The 12393-nt window shown below is 42.1% G+C and overlaps 1 protein-coding gene across 1 annotated transcript in view; it reads left to right on the forward strand.

The window, feature by feature from the left end:
• Positions 1-12393, forward strand: part of LOC138740129 (relaxin receptor 2-like) — a 117625-nt gene that overhangs the window by 27407 nt on the left and 77825 nt on the right. The window contains exon 4 of the mRNA XM_069892531.1: positions 6603-6708. Coding sequence (XP_069748632.1) covers positions 6603-6708 — 106 coding nt within the window. The remainder of the gene's footprint in view (positions 1-6602; positions 6709-12393) is intronic.

Raw genomic sequence — 12393 nt, forward strand, 5'->3', positions numbered from 1 at the left:
CTCTACCGGCATCACCTACGGCTCCTAGAACGCTTCCACCAGCGTTGTCTCCGCTCCATTCTCAACATCCATTGGAACGCTTTCATCCCTAACGTCGAAGTACTCAAGATGGCAGAGGTCGACAGCATTGAGTCCACGCTGCTGAAGATCCAGCTGCGCTGGGTGGGTCACGTCTCCAGAATGGAGGACCATCGCCTTCCCAAGATCGTGTTATATGGCGAGCTCTCCACTGGCCACCGTGACAGAGGTGCACCAAAGAAAAGGTACAAGGACTGCCTAAAGAAATCTCTTGGTGCCTGCCACATTGATCACCGCCAGTGGGCTGATATCGTCTCAAACCGTGCATCTTGGCGCCTCACAGTTTGGCGGGCAGCAACCTCCTTTGAAGAAGACCGCAGAGCCCACCTCACTGACAAAAGGCAAAGGAGGAAAAACCCAACACCCAACCCCAACCAACCAATTTTCCCCTGCAGCCGCTGCAACTGTGTCTGCCTGTCCCGCATCGGACTTGTCAGCCACAAACGAGCCTGCAGCTGACGTGGACTTTTACCCCCTCCATAAATCTTTGTCCGCGAAGCCAAGCCAAAGAAAAGAAAGACAAGGTCACCTCACTTTGTCTATTTTGTTTCATTCAAAGTACACAGTTACAGGGTACAATATTAAGGCATTTTCCTGCAAACAAACAGAATATAATTTCTTTGAATGTATTGCAACTTATGTTTTATATTTTGCATATCCTCTTTGTAAAGACAGGGAAATAATCTGTTGTGTGCGAGAAATTTATTCTCGTGTAAAGTCATAATTAAGAGGTATCCTTGTATACAAAAATCAACAGAAGACTGGAAGGGTTGCTCTCAGTACACATCAATATCTGTTTTTTGCCTGCCTGATTTCTGGTTTCAATTAATACATGCAAATGGATAGTTCCACTCTAATCTTAAATGATTGAAATTAACAATTGTGGCCAAATTTTCTGAGCAGCAACAATGCCAACCAGGGAATGAATGGTGCCATCAGTGTTGCTGGATGCTTTTGCAGCCTTTGACAGTTTGCATCATGTCTAACAGGTAGTAACTCAATCAGTAGTCAGTTAGCACTATTGTGTTAAAGATGTCAGGTTATCTGGAGGTGGGGGTGCTTCTGTAGAAGAAGTGAGAATTTATTCCTATTTGGGAGGTTTGTTAGTTTTCAAGTTCTGTGGGAGCTTCTTGACTGAGTAAACTATTGCTGTTTTTTTTTAATATAAACACAACTTTCTCCATTTCTACATTTATCCTATGAACACAACTTTCAACATTTCTACATTTATCCTACGAACACAACTTTCAACATTTCTACATTTATCCTACGAACACAACCTTCTCCATTTCTACATTTATCCTACGAAAACAGCCTTCTCCATTTCTACATTTATCCTACGAACACAACCTTCAACATTTCTACATTTATCCTACGAACACAACCTTCTCCATTTCTACATTTATCCTACGAACACAACCTTCAACATTTCTACATTTATCCTATGAACACAACCTTCAACATTTCTACATTTATCCTACGAACAAAACCTTCAACATTTCTACATTTATCCTACGAACACAACCTTCAACATTTCTACATTTATCCTACGAACACAACCTTCAACATTTCTCCATTTGTCCGACGAACACCACCGTCTCCATTTGTCCGACGAACACCACCGTCTCCATTTGTCCGACGAACACCACCGTCTCCATTTGTCCGACGAACACCACCGTCTCCATTTGTCCGACGAACACCACCGTCTCCATTTGTCCGACGAACACCACCGTCTCCATTTGTCCGACGAACACCACCGTCTCCATTTGTCCGACGAACACCACCGTCTCCATTTCCCTCCTGTTTATCATGACTATTACAAAAAGGGTCTATGGAGAAAACTTGGACACCATTAAAACAGTAAATCTACAAGGGTAGCTGGGAGCATCAAGTTTTTTAAATCCAATGCCAAAGCTTTGTGCAGAGGGATATATGTAGCAGTCAGGCATTTCACACCAACTTTATGAAAGTCCTGTATCTCTTTTTGTATGTGGTTCACCCACTTAGTGATGTTGTCAGAGCTAGACATACAGCAGCCTTGACCTATAATTTTATAGGTCTCCCCACTACCTGCTGGAATAAAATCTGTGTCCATTGTCACTGTACGGATGGCAACCATCTCCACTGACAGCTGAGAAACCACCTTCCCAGCTACTTGGGAGTCCTTTAGTTGTTTAATTAGCCAATAGCCCCCCCCCCCCCAATTAGCTCTCAGGATGCCTTTCTTGTACCGTCCCGGGGGAACAGAATCATATAGACCTGCTCCATCCTAGAGATACCTCTCCTTGTCCTGAACCCAGTTTACCTCTGGCCAATCAGGGTATTAGTGTAGCTTCTGTACATGAGCCATAGGGGGAACCACATATCCCAGTTAGCAGGACCACGTCAAATTGGTCATCAGCCATGGCTATGTCAAAAAGCATTGTATACAGTGAAGTTTCACATCAACTTTCTCCCAGCTTTGGTATGGTTATGTATCTGTGGGTCCTAAAAGATGTCCTGTTACCCTGCTGACCTCCACATGTCTGTGTCCTTAATTTGACTTGTCTGTTATCTGTTTAGTCTTAAAAATCCATTATCACTCCGTCACCCAAAATTCATCTTTTCAGTCACTACTCCGATATTCAGTTCACATAACAAGGCGACGAAATATCATAACAATGAAGTTCTTAAGTTAGAATAAAAAGTATTTAGGTTTTAGGTGGACCTTTTTCCTTCAGTCCATTCATTGATCCAGGGAGGGTTCCCTTCAAGCTTTACTGAAGTCGATGTTGTTTAACAGCACCTGGAATGGCTGTTCCTCACTGAGTTCTCAATTTCCTCTGATCCAATTTCCTTACGAGGATGTAATTTTCAGATTTGACGTTAGGATATTCACTACATTCTGTTTAATTACCCTCCTTTAGATGGACGATGTACTTGTGAATGCACTGCTTGAAGAAGTCTTAGATTACCTGGATATTTTCTCATGTTATTGCTTAATGATAATAAATTCATCCCCACTGGCGGGGCGGGCTTTGCTCCCCAAATGTCTGAATTGTCTGTCCGTGGACCATCTCTGTAGCAGATAACCCCGACTTAACCTGCAGTGTCACTCGCATTTTAGATAATGCTAGGGGTATCCCTGTTTCCTTAGTCAATTTTGCCAGTTTAATTTTTTTAATGTTCTATTGCACATTTCACTATTCCTGCTGTCTGGGTTTGATGAGAGTAGTGGAAATATTGTGGGATCCCAATTCCTTATTCAATTCTTTATTTATCTCAGTTACAAAGTGAAGACCATTATCTGAGTTCAGTACCTCAGATAGGAAATGTTTCCCTTGATAAATTTTAAACTAATTGTCAAAACAGTATTTTAACAATTAAAGCAACACTTTACGCATTGCACATCTTTCTATAGTCTTTCTATAGTTTGGCCTGCTTATTTCACTTCCCCTTAAAATCATTCTTGGAATAGCACCGTACAGAAATAGTCTTTAAATCCACGTCTGTGCCAGTCCTGATGTGCAAACCAAACTAAAGTTGGCGCTTAAACATCCCTCCATCCTCTTCATATGCATTTGGCAGTCTGGAAGCCTTTTAAATGTTGTTATTGTACCTGTTTTTTTGTTACTGTATCCAATCTGGGAGGTTTGTTAGTTTTTAAACTTGGACCCTGTTCTTTGGGAGCTTCTTGACTGAGTAAGCTTATGCTGGTTTTCTTTATAAACACAACTTTTAACATTTCTACATTTATCCTATGAACACAACCTTTACATTTCTACAGTATGTCGGCAGAAAGGTTGTCTCCTGAGAAGGAGACAGAAACATCCAGGAAGGGGAGTGTTGTCAGAGTTGGACTTGGTGAATTTGAGATCAGGGTGGATGTTGTTTGCAAAATGTATTGAAGTTGACAAGCTCATTGTGGGTGCATGAGGCAGCCCTGATATACCAGAGGAAGAGTTGAGGGGTCTTGCATGTGTAGGCTTGCAGCATGGATTGCTCCACAAAGCCCACAAACAGGCAGGTGCAGCTGGGACCCATGTGGGGACCCATGGCTCTCCTTTAATTTGGAGGAAGTGATGCGAGTTGAAGGAGAATTTATTTAGAGTGAGGACAAGTTCTGCCAAGTGGAGGAGGGTGGTGGTAGAGAGTGTCTTTGGTCCAAGAAGAAGTGAAGTTCTTTCAGACCTGTCTGGGGGATGGTGGTATAAAAGGAATGGACATCCATTGTGAAGATGAGGTAGTCCAGTTTGGGGAATCTGAAGAGATGGAGGGGATGCGAGATGTTGCGGATGTAGGTGGGGAAGAATTTGACCTCAGGAGAAAAGATAGTCAAGGTAAGATGAAACCAGTTTGGTGGGGCAGGAGCAGCAGAAACCATGTGTCTGCCTGGATGGCTGAGTTTGCATCTTGGGTAGAAGGTAGAAACGGGGAGTGTGGAGTGGGAGAGAATGAGGTAGGAAGACGTGGAGGAGAGGTGACCAGCGGTGATGAGGTTGGAGATGGTGTTGGAGACGGTGGCTTTGTGCATAGTGGTGGAGTCCTGTGGGAGGGGTCAATAAGACTAAGTGTTTGAGAGCTGTCAACGGGCCCGTCGTTTATGTATTTTTGCCACTTGAAGGATCCTGCTTGACCTGCTGAGCTTCTCCAGCATTTTGTGTTTTTATTTCAACCACAGAGTCTACAGATTTTTGCAATTTACTTCTGACTACTACAACTCTGTGAAATCTGCAAGGGATACTTGCCCTTAAGAATTTCACCTTTGCTCTCCATAGAGAGTTCTGTAGATTCTTTCTCATTGCTCCCCATCTGTAAGCTCTGCTGCTCTCAAACTCAACAATCATGTTCTCACCCAGACTTGATTCCAGAGCCTCCCTCTCGACTTGCCTCTGCCACTATCTTGTGTTTCGTGGCTTTCAGCTCCAGCTCCACACCTCGCAATTTGGACCTATGGTACCTACACAGTATTGACTTTTGCTCCCTCCACTTCTCCCGATGACTCCTCCGCACCACCCTCACCTCGATACAGAGATATCAGCGGAAACTCACCCTCTCACTTCCATAGCTCCAGACCTCATTGGCCTTGACTGCAGCGTACCTCTCCTGTACTACATCCGCTGCCAGATCCATACATTTAACTGCCAGCTCTACACCCTCCTGATGTCCATCAATAACCGTAAGCTCGCCTCCCTTGAGACTGCAGCCTCTGCGACCCTCCATGTGGATCCCTCCCCTCTGGAGCTCCAAACACCACAGCCACTGACCTCAGTCCTGGACTCGGCTGCCGATTTACTGGAGCTCCAAACGTCACAGCTGCCAAGATCGAGCCCAGACCCCAGCAGCCCATCAGATGGAGCTCCCAACATTATGGCTGCTGACCAGAACACAGACCCCAGCCCCCATGGAGTTCCCGACGCCATGTCTGCCCACTCCTAGCTCCTGACACGATGAAACTACTGGTGCGACAGCCACCCACTCCCACCTGGCCCCCAGCCACATACACGACAGTACTTCTGGCACCAAAGATGTCCACTGCAACTCAGGCCCCGACCCCCTACTCACCAGAGATGCTTAAGCCTTGACTACTGACTCCCAACACAGACTGCCACTGAAGTCCTAGCCTCGCTACTGGATCCCACTTACTTATCACCTCTCCCTACCCCACCCCCATCTGCCCCTCTCCCTACCCCACCCCCACCTGCCCCTCTCCCTACCCCACCCCCACCTGCCCCTCTCCCTACCCCACCCCCACCTGCCCCTCTCCCTACCCCACCCCCACCTGCCCCTCTCCCTACCCCACCCCCAGCCACACTCCTGCACTCACATGTCTATCTTGTGTACTGTCCCACTAGACCACCCACAGATTGGAGGAACAGTGCCTTATTTTCTGTCTGGGCACCCTCCAGCTAGATGGCATTAACATTGACTTTACGGCTTTCCATTAAACCTGCTCGCCTTTTCTCTCCCCTCCCTCTTTCTTGTTCTTCCACCATCCCTCCTCCCCCTCATTGCTGCTGTCCCCTCCCTCCTTTCTCCTCCCATCATTTCCAGCTTTTGCTACCTCCTCCTTTCCCCCCCTCCCCACCCACTCTTTTGTTCTGACGCCTGCCGGCATTTTCTCATTACTTTGATGAAGGGCTCAAAACTGAAACAAAGGTTATGTATCATTACCTTTGCTATATAAAGGACACTGTTTGACATGCTGAGCTTCTCCAGCAGTTTGTGTTTACCTTGTATATTTTTTATTGACTGATACTTTGAAATACCAAAACTGGAAAAAAACTCAAATTTTATGACAGATTGCATTTATATTCAATACTCTTTGGAAACCTTGCTAAATACCAAACTTTCAGAGTGAATTGGGGGGGGGGGGGGTACACACGATGACACTCAGTTTAATTTAGCTTAAATTATGCCAGCTTGTCTATCCAAATTCAAATCCATTTCAACCTTGTTTTTGTTCTAATTTTTTTTTAAAGTGATTTTCACTACAAGTGATGTATTTTGAGTATGATTAGATATGCTATGTTCTTCACTTGCAGCACTTCAACATTTCCCACAGAAGTGTGATTGTCAAGGAACACAACTGGTATGTGACTACAGAGACTTTTACCGTGTGCCTCAGGTTTCAGAAAATGTGACGATGCTGTAAGTAATTTTATTTATTTTTAATTTTATTGTGTCAGTGTGTCTATTGGTCATTGTATATATATAAAAAATTTCTCTCAACTCTTAAATGTAGGCTTTTGATCCATAAAATTTAATAATTTGAAATGAAAAATGAGTACGAGATTATATAATTTAGAAAGGGAATGTTTTTGTGACATTTTAAAATGTGTTGAGTTATTACAATAAAGTTAATAATGTAGAAAGAATTTGTTTAAATATTATTTAAATAGTATTCTCCAAAATGCCATCTATTCTGTTGAGTGAAACTAAAAGCAAAGGAAAAGGATGAAATGAAAGACCAAGTGTTTTGTAGCATAAGCTTGGAACTGTTGGGCTTATTTGAAGATTAAACCAGGGGCATAACATTGAGCTTGATGTATTCTGATGTAAATATATCAGAGGGTCGAATAAGATCACAGGGGATTAATGCTGAAATCTGTTCCAAGAGTTTATCAGAATTTGTCATGTATGACCAGATAAGCGGGGACTGTATCCATTTTCTGAAACTGTGAATGTTTCCAGACTTGCTGGATCACCAAAGGATAAACATAGACTGAAAATGTCGTATAATACACTTTGTAGGAATTTTGCAAATAGATGACAATATTGGCAGGTTAGAAATAGAGAATAAGTTTAGAAACTCTGTGGTCAAAAAGCTATAACATTATAGAGCATGGAAACAGGCCCTTTGGCCCAAATTACACATGCTGACCAAGATGCCCACTCTTATCTCACCTGCTGCATTTAGCCCGTATCCCTGTAAACCTATTCTATCCATGTATCTGTTATACAAATGTTATAATAGTACCTGCCTCAACTACCTCCTTCAGCAGCTTGTTCCATTTGCTCACCATTATGTAAAAAAAGCTTACCCCTGTGACTTCCTATTATTGCTCTCCCCCAACCCCCCACCACCTTAAACCTATGTCCTCTGGTCAAAAGGTTGTGCATTCACTGGATTTATTCCTCATGATTTTGTATACCTCTCTCATCTTTCTGTGCTGCAAGTAATAAAAACCTTCCCTGCACAACTGTCCTGGGTAAACTTGTACCTCTCACTTTGTTCGTTTTAGATTGGTCACAGTGTTTGAGCTACCGAAAGAAAATAGACACCCGCGCCGAGAGCACTTCAGTTTATACAAATCTTTATTACAAATTCTAAAGCTGATTGATATGATATGCAAGCCCTTCCCAATTATACTTATCAACGCCTGGACTGGTCCCAACTGCTGAAGCAAGGCAACGACCGCACACTTGTAGTAGGTTGTCAGGGCGCCAGTAGCAGCTTCTCCACCTCCCCCTACCGGGACGTTGGCTGGACTCTAGAAGTTCTTCTTTTTGCTGAGAGATGTTACCACCTCTCAGAGAGTCTCAAACTTCAGCAGCGGGACCATGGCTTATATTACCCAAAAACTGCTTACCCAAGCACCTATTCCCAGCACAGTAAGAAAGATAAGCTAGCATGCCTAGGCTTCTATTGAAATACACAACTTTCAGCTTATCACTTTGAATACAATGGTTTATTTTGCATCAAGGTTAGGCCTCTGACAGTCTGTGACCAAAACAAGCAGGAAGATTAAATGTTCTTGGTACACAGATGTCTTTTTGTCAGATAACTGCATCTCTTGGCCCCATGGTGGAATTTAGCTTATGTCTGCTGAGTCTCAAGCAGGTCACTGATTCTCAGCCTTGCAGGAGCAAAAACATGGTTTAAATCCTCCAATACAGCAACCTCTTCATATACCTCAGGCCTGCAAGTATTGTCAACATCCTCATAAATCTTTTTTTCATCCTCCTCAGCTTGACATCTTTCGTATAGAATGGTAACCAAAGCTGAATATAATAGATCAAATGGGGCCTCACCAACATCTTGCAAAAACTTCAACATGACCTCCTAACTCCTATACTTGATACTCCAACTGATGAAGGCCAATGGGGTGGCATGGTTAGTGTAATGGTTAGAGCCATGCTATTATAGCACCAATGACCTGGATTCAAATTCTGTGCTATCTGTAAGGTGTTTGTATATTCTCCCTGTGAATGTGTGGGTTTCCTCCAGGGGCTCTAGCTTTCTTCCACGTTTCAAAGATGTACGGGGTTTGTAGGTAAATTGGAGTATTCAGGCAGCACTGGCTCATGGGCCAGAATGGCCTATGACTGTGCTGTTTCTTTCATTTTAAAAAAAAGTGCTATAAACTTTTTTGACCTCCAATTTACCTTTGACTCAATTTTCAAGGTACTCCTTGATTCCCCAGATTCCCACCATTCATTGTGTGGGTCCTGCCCATGTAAGTCTTTCTAAACCTCACATTTCTCTGTATTAAGTTCCATCCACCATTTTTCTGCTTATCTGTCCAACTGATCGAGATCCTGCTGCAATTTTTGGCAACCAACTTTGCTGTCTAAAATATTAGATATTTTTTACTTAAAAAAGATAAGTTATTATTTTTAAAATTTTAGACATACAGCACAGTAACAGGCCATTTCCACCCACAAACCCAAGCTGCCCAATGAACCTATAACCAGTATGTTTCAAATGATGGGAGGAAACAGGAACCCCCAGAGGAATCCCAAGCAGACATGGGTTCAAACTCCTTGCAGACAGCATGGGATTCAAGCCCTGGTCCTTTTTGCTGGTGCAATGACAGCATGGTGCAACCTGTTAGGCTAACTATGCTGCCCACATATCATCTACGTTGAGGATTCTATTATCCTGCTGCCATACTAAGGACAGCAAATAACTTGGGCAGAATATTTAAGGTGGGGGAGCAGTACTTGGAAAATAGGCAGAAGTCATGATCCAGGTGGAAACAAATAACATCGGAAAGAAATATATAAAGAGGAGCTTAAGGATTTGGAGAAGTAATTTAAAAAAATTAGTCTTCAATGATAGAAAGTTTTGGATTATACCAAATGTCAAGTTTTAGTAATGTAGGATAAAGCAGGCTAATGTGCAGTTGAAAACTAGTTCAGGAAGGCCTGCTGATTCCAGAGGCACTCGAATGAATTCTGTGAAGAACTTCAAATTCTTGGTGTCAACATCTCTGAGGATTTGTCCTGGTGCCTCCATGTCAATGCAATCACAAAGAGGACTTGCCAATGGCTATACTTCATTTGGATGTTGGTATATCATTAAAGACTCTCGATAATTTCTTCAGGTATACTGTAGAGAGCATTTAGTCTGGTTACATCACTGTCTGATATGGAGATGTCAATGCACAGGACCAGGAAAAAACTCTAGAGAGTTGTTAACTCGGCCAGTGACATCACGGGCACCAGGCCTTCATTCCATAGAAGATATCTATGAGGTGGTGTCTTAAGAAAGCAGCCTCTATCCTAAAGGATTCCCACCACCTATGCCACATCCACTTCACTCTGCTACATAGAATTTTTCATAGACCATCTGGAAGAAAGGTACAGGAGCCTGAAGATGAGCACCCAATGGCACAAGAACAGATTCTTCCCCTCTGCCATCAGATTTCTGAATGGACAATGAACCACAGACACTAATTCACTTTATCCTATTTTCATGCACTATTCACTGCATTTATTTTTGAAAAGTAATTGATAGTAATATTTGTACTGCAAAGCTGCCATAAAATAACAAATTTTGTAGCACATTCATGATAATAAATTCTGATGCACCTGTATATAAATAAATTTACCTGTATATAAATAAATTCACCTGTAAAGTTTCTCCAGCACTTTTGTGCATTCAAACTTAAGTGGAATAAGCTTTCACAAAAATCAATATGATAACAACCAGATAATTTGCCTCAAATGATATTAAATGAGGTGTATATTGAGCAAGATACTGGAGATAACCTAACTCCACTTTAAAATGTCACTTTTTTTTCTCCTCTGTTTGAGAAAGGAAACATGGCCTTGGTTTCAAGATTCATCTGAAAAATGACATTTCCAATAGTGCAACTGTATGATATTAGGGCATCAACCTATATTTTGCCTTACAATTCCAGCTGGATTGGTTGCAATTCAACCAAGTGGGATACTACCATCATGGGATTACACATGGTGAAGGTGGAGTTTTAACACTGATTTTGCTGGTGTAAGTATCAAGATGAAGCATTGAAGACTGGAAGAGGAACAGATATGGGAGGAATTGTAGATCTGGTTAGGATGTGGGCAGAAGTCACTAGTTGAAGACCGATATCATAAAAATCAATGGTTCCATGAAGCATGAGTGGCAATTGTTTTTCCATCCCTGCTATCTGTCTCCTGCCACCCATGCCTTGAAGGCATTTATCACACTACCAGGCACAAACATATATGGAGAAAAGATGATGAAGAAGAGATTATCGATATTTTATTTCAAATCAACACTTGGTCTCTGCCACTGAAAGTTAACTGCATTACATCAGCCATGTATCCATTATGGAGATGCTGCTTACGAGTTCTGGCACATGCAGTTACATATGGAAAAAGATTAAATGAACAAATGCACAGCAGTTATTTTGTGTGGAATATATGATTAATCATTTCAAATTGAAATATTTATTTTGTGGTGCTTTTGATACCTACAGTCTGGCAACTGGTGTGATGGTCAGTGTCAGGGAAAGTAAGGTGGTGGGCAGCTAGTGAATGGAGAACTGGAGCAGCATTATTCACTAGTAGCCCAGGCAGAAAGAACTTGTCTAGGGTTCTTGGTCTAATTTCTTTTCTATTTCCTGTACTATTACATCCCTTCAGCTTCCAGCTCAATAGTGGATTGTCCAATATCTGGTGGAAGGATTGAGCCTTCATGATGGCAATATTGTGCAGCAGACTGAAGGTCACCACAGATCTTGACCTCTATTTTACCATTTATTGTTGAGGTCCTACAGATCAGTTCAGACAGCTGGAGCCTTATTTCAAAATGCCACTGGTCTGCTTGATTGGAGTGGCAGTGAGTGCAATATATTGCTTATTGTTCTGAATTAGTATCTGGACCCAACTTGCATTGTTATTCATTCATTTCTAAATGGAGTTACAGGTTAACCCAACCCCTATTTGTGGCAGTCAGTCTTCAGCTTGACTGCAAGGATGGTACAAACATTATTATAAGACAGTTTCTTATGTGATCATCATAACCCACCAATGTTAAGGTAGCATTTTGCCTCAGCAGTTAATAAGCATAGATGTCGCCACTTCTCCCTTAAAAAAGAGATGAATACTATACAAATGTGCAAATATATTTGCACTGGTGGGATATGTACAAATCTTTACAAATTAATTGTCATCTAAAAACATAACATAAATTAGTTGAATTTTTCAGGAACATAATATTTCCAAAGTATTATTCCTGAATTCTTTGCAGAATACTTTCTCTTTCAAAACCTACTTGTGGCTCCCTATTCCTGACATATCCACTTTACCCATGAATTTTCAATAATTTTCCCCTGATTCTTATCAGTGGTTTACTGATGACATCTTTGTAGGCACCCTTGGCTCTCTGCACACTTTTGAAAAGCCAGCGTAATCAATACATTAATTGAACTGATTCTGTCTTGCCATAGACACTGGGATTGAAATCTGTCAACATCAGTGTTTCCAAACTAACCCCTAAACTTACATTTCACCTTGAACAATCCCTACGCCATAAGTGCTCTGTGATTGGTAAGGGATTGCTTACGATGGTATGTGAGTGGGAAGGGAAGGTTGAGAACA

The sequence above is a fragment of the Narcine bancroftii genome, chromosome 7 (assembly GCF_036971445.1).
Source record: "Narcine bancroftii isolate sNarBan1 chromosome 7, sNarBan1.hap1, whole genome shotgun sequence".
In the NCBI taxonomy this organism is placed as follows: domain Eukaryota; kingdom Metazoa; phylum Chordata; class Chondrichthyes; order Torpediniformes; family Narcinidae; genus Narcine; species Narcine bancroftii.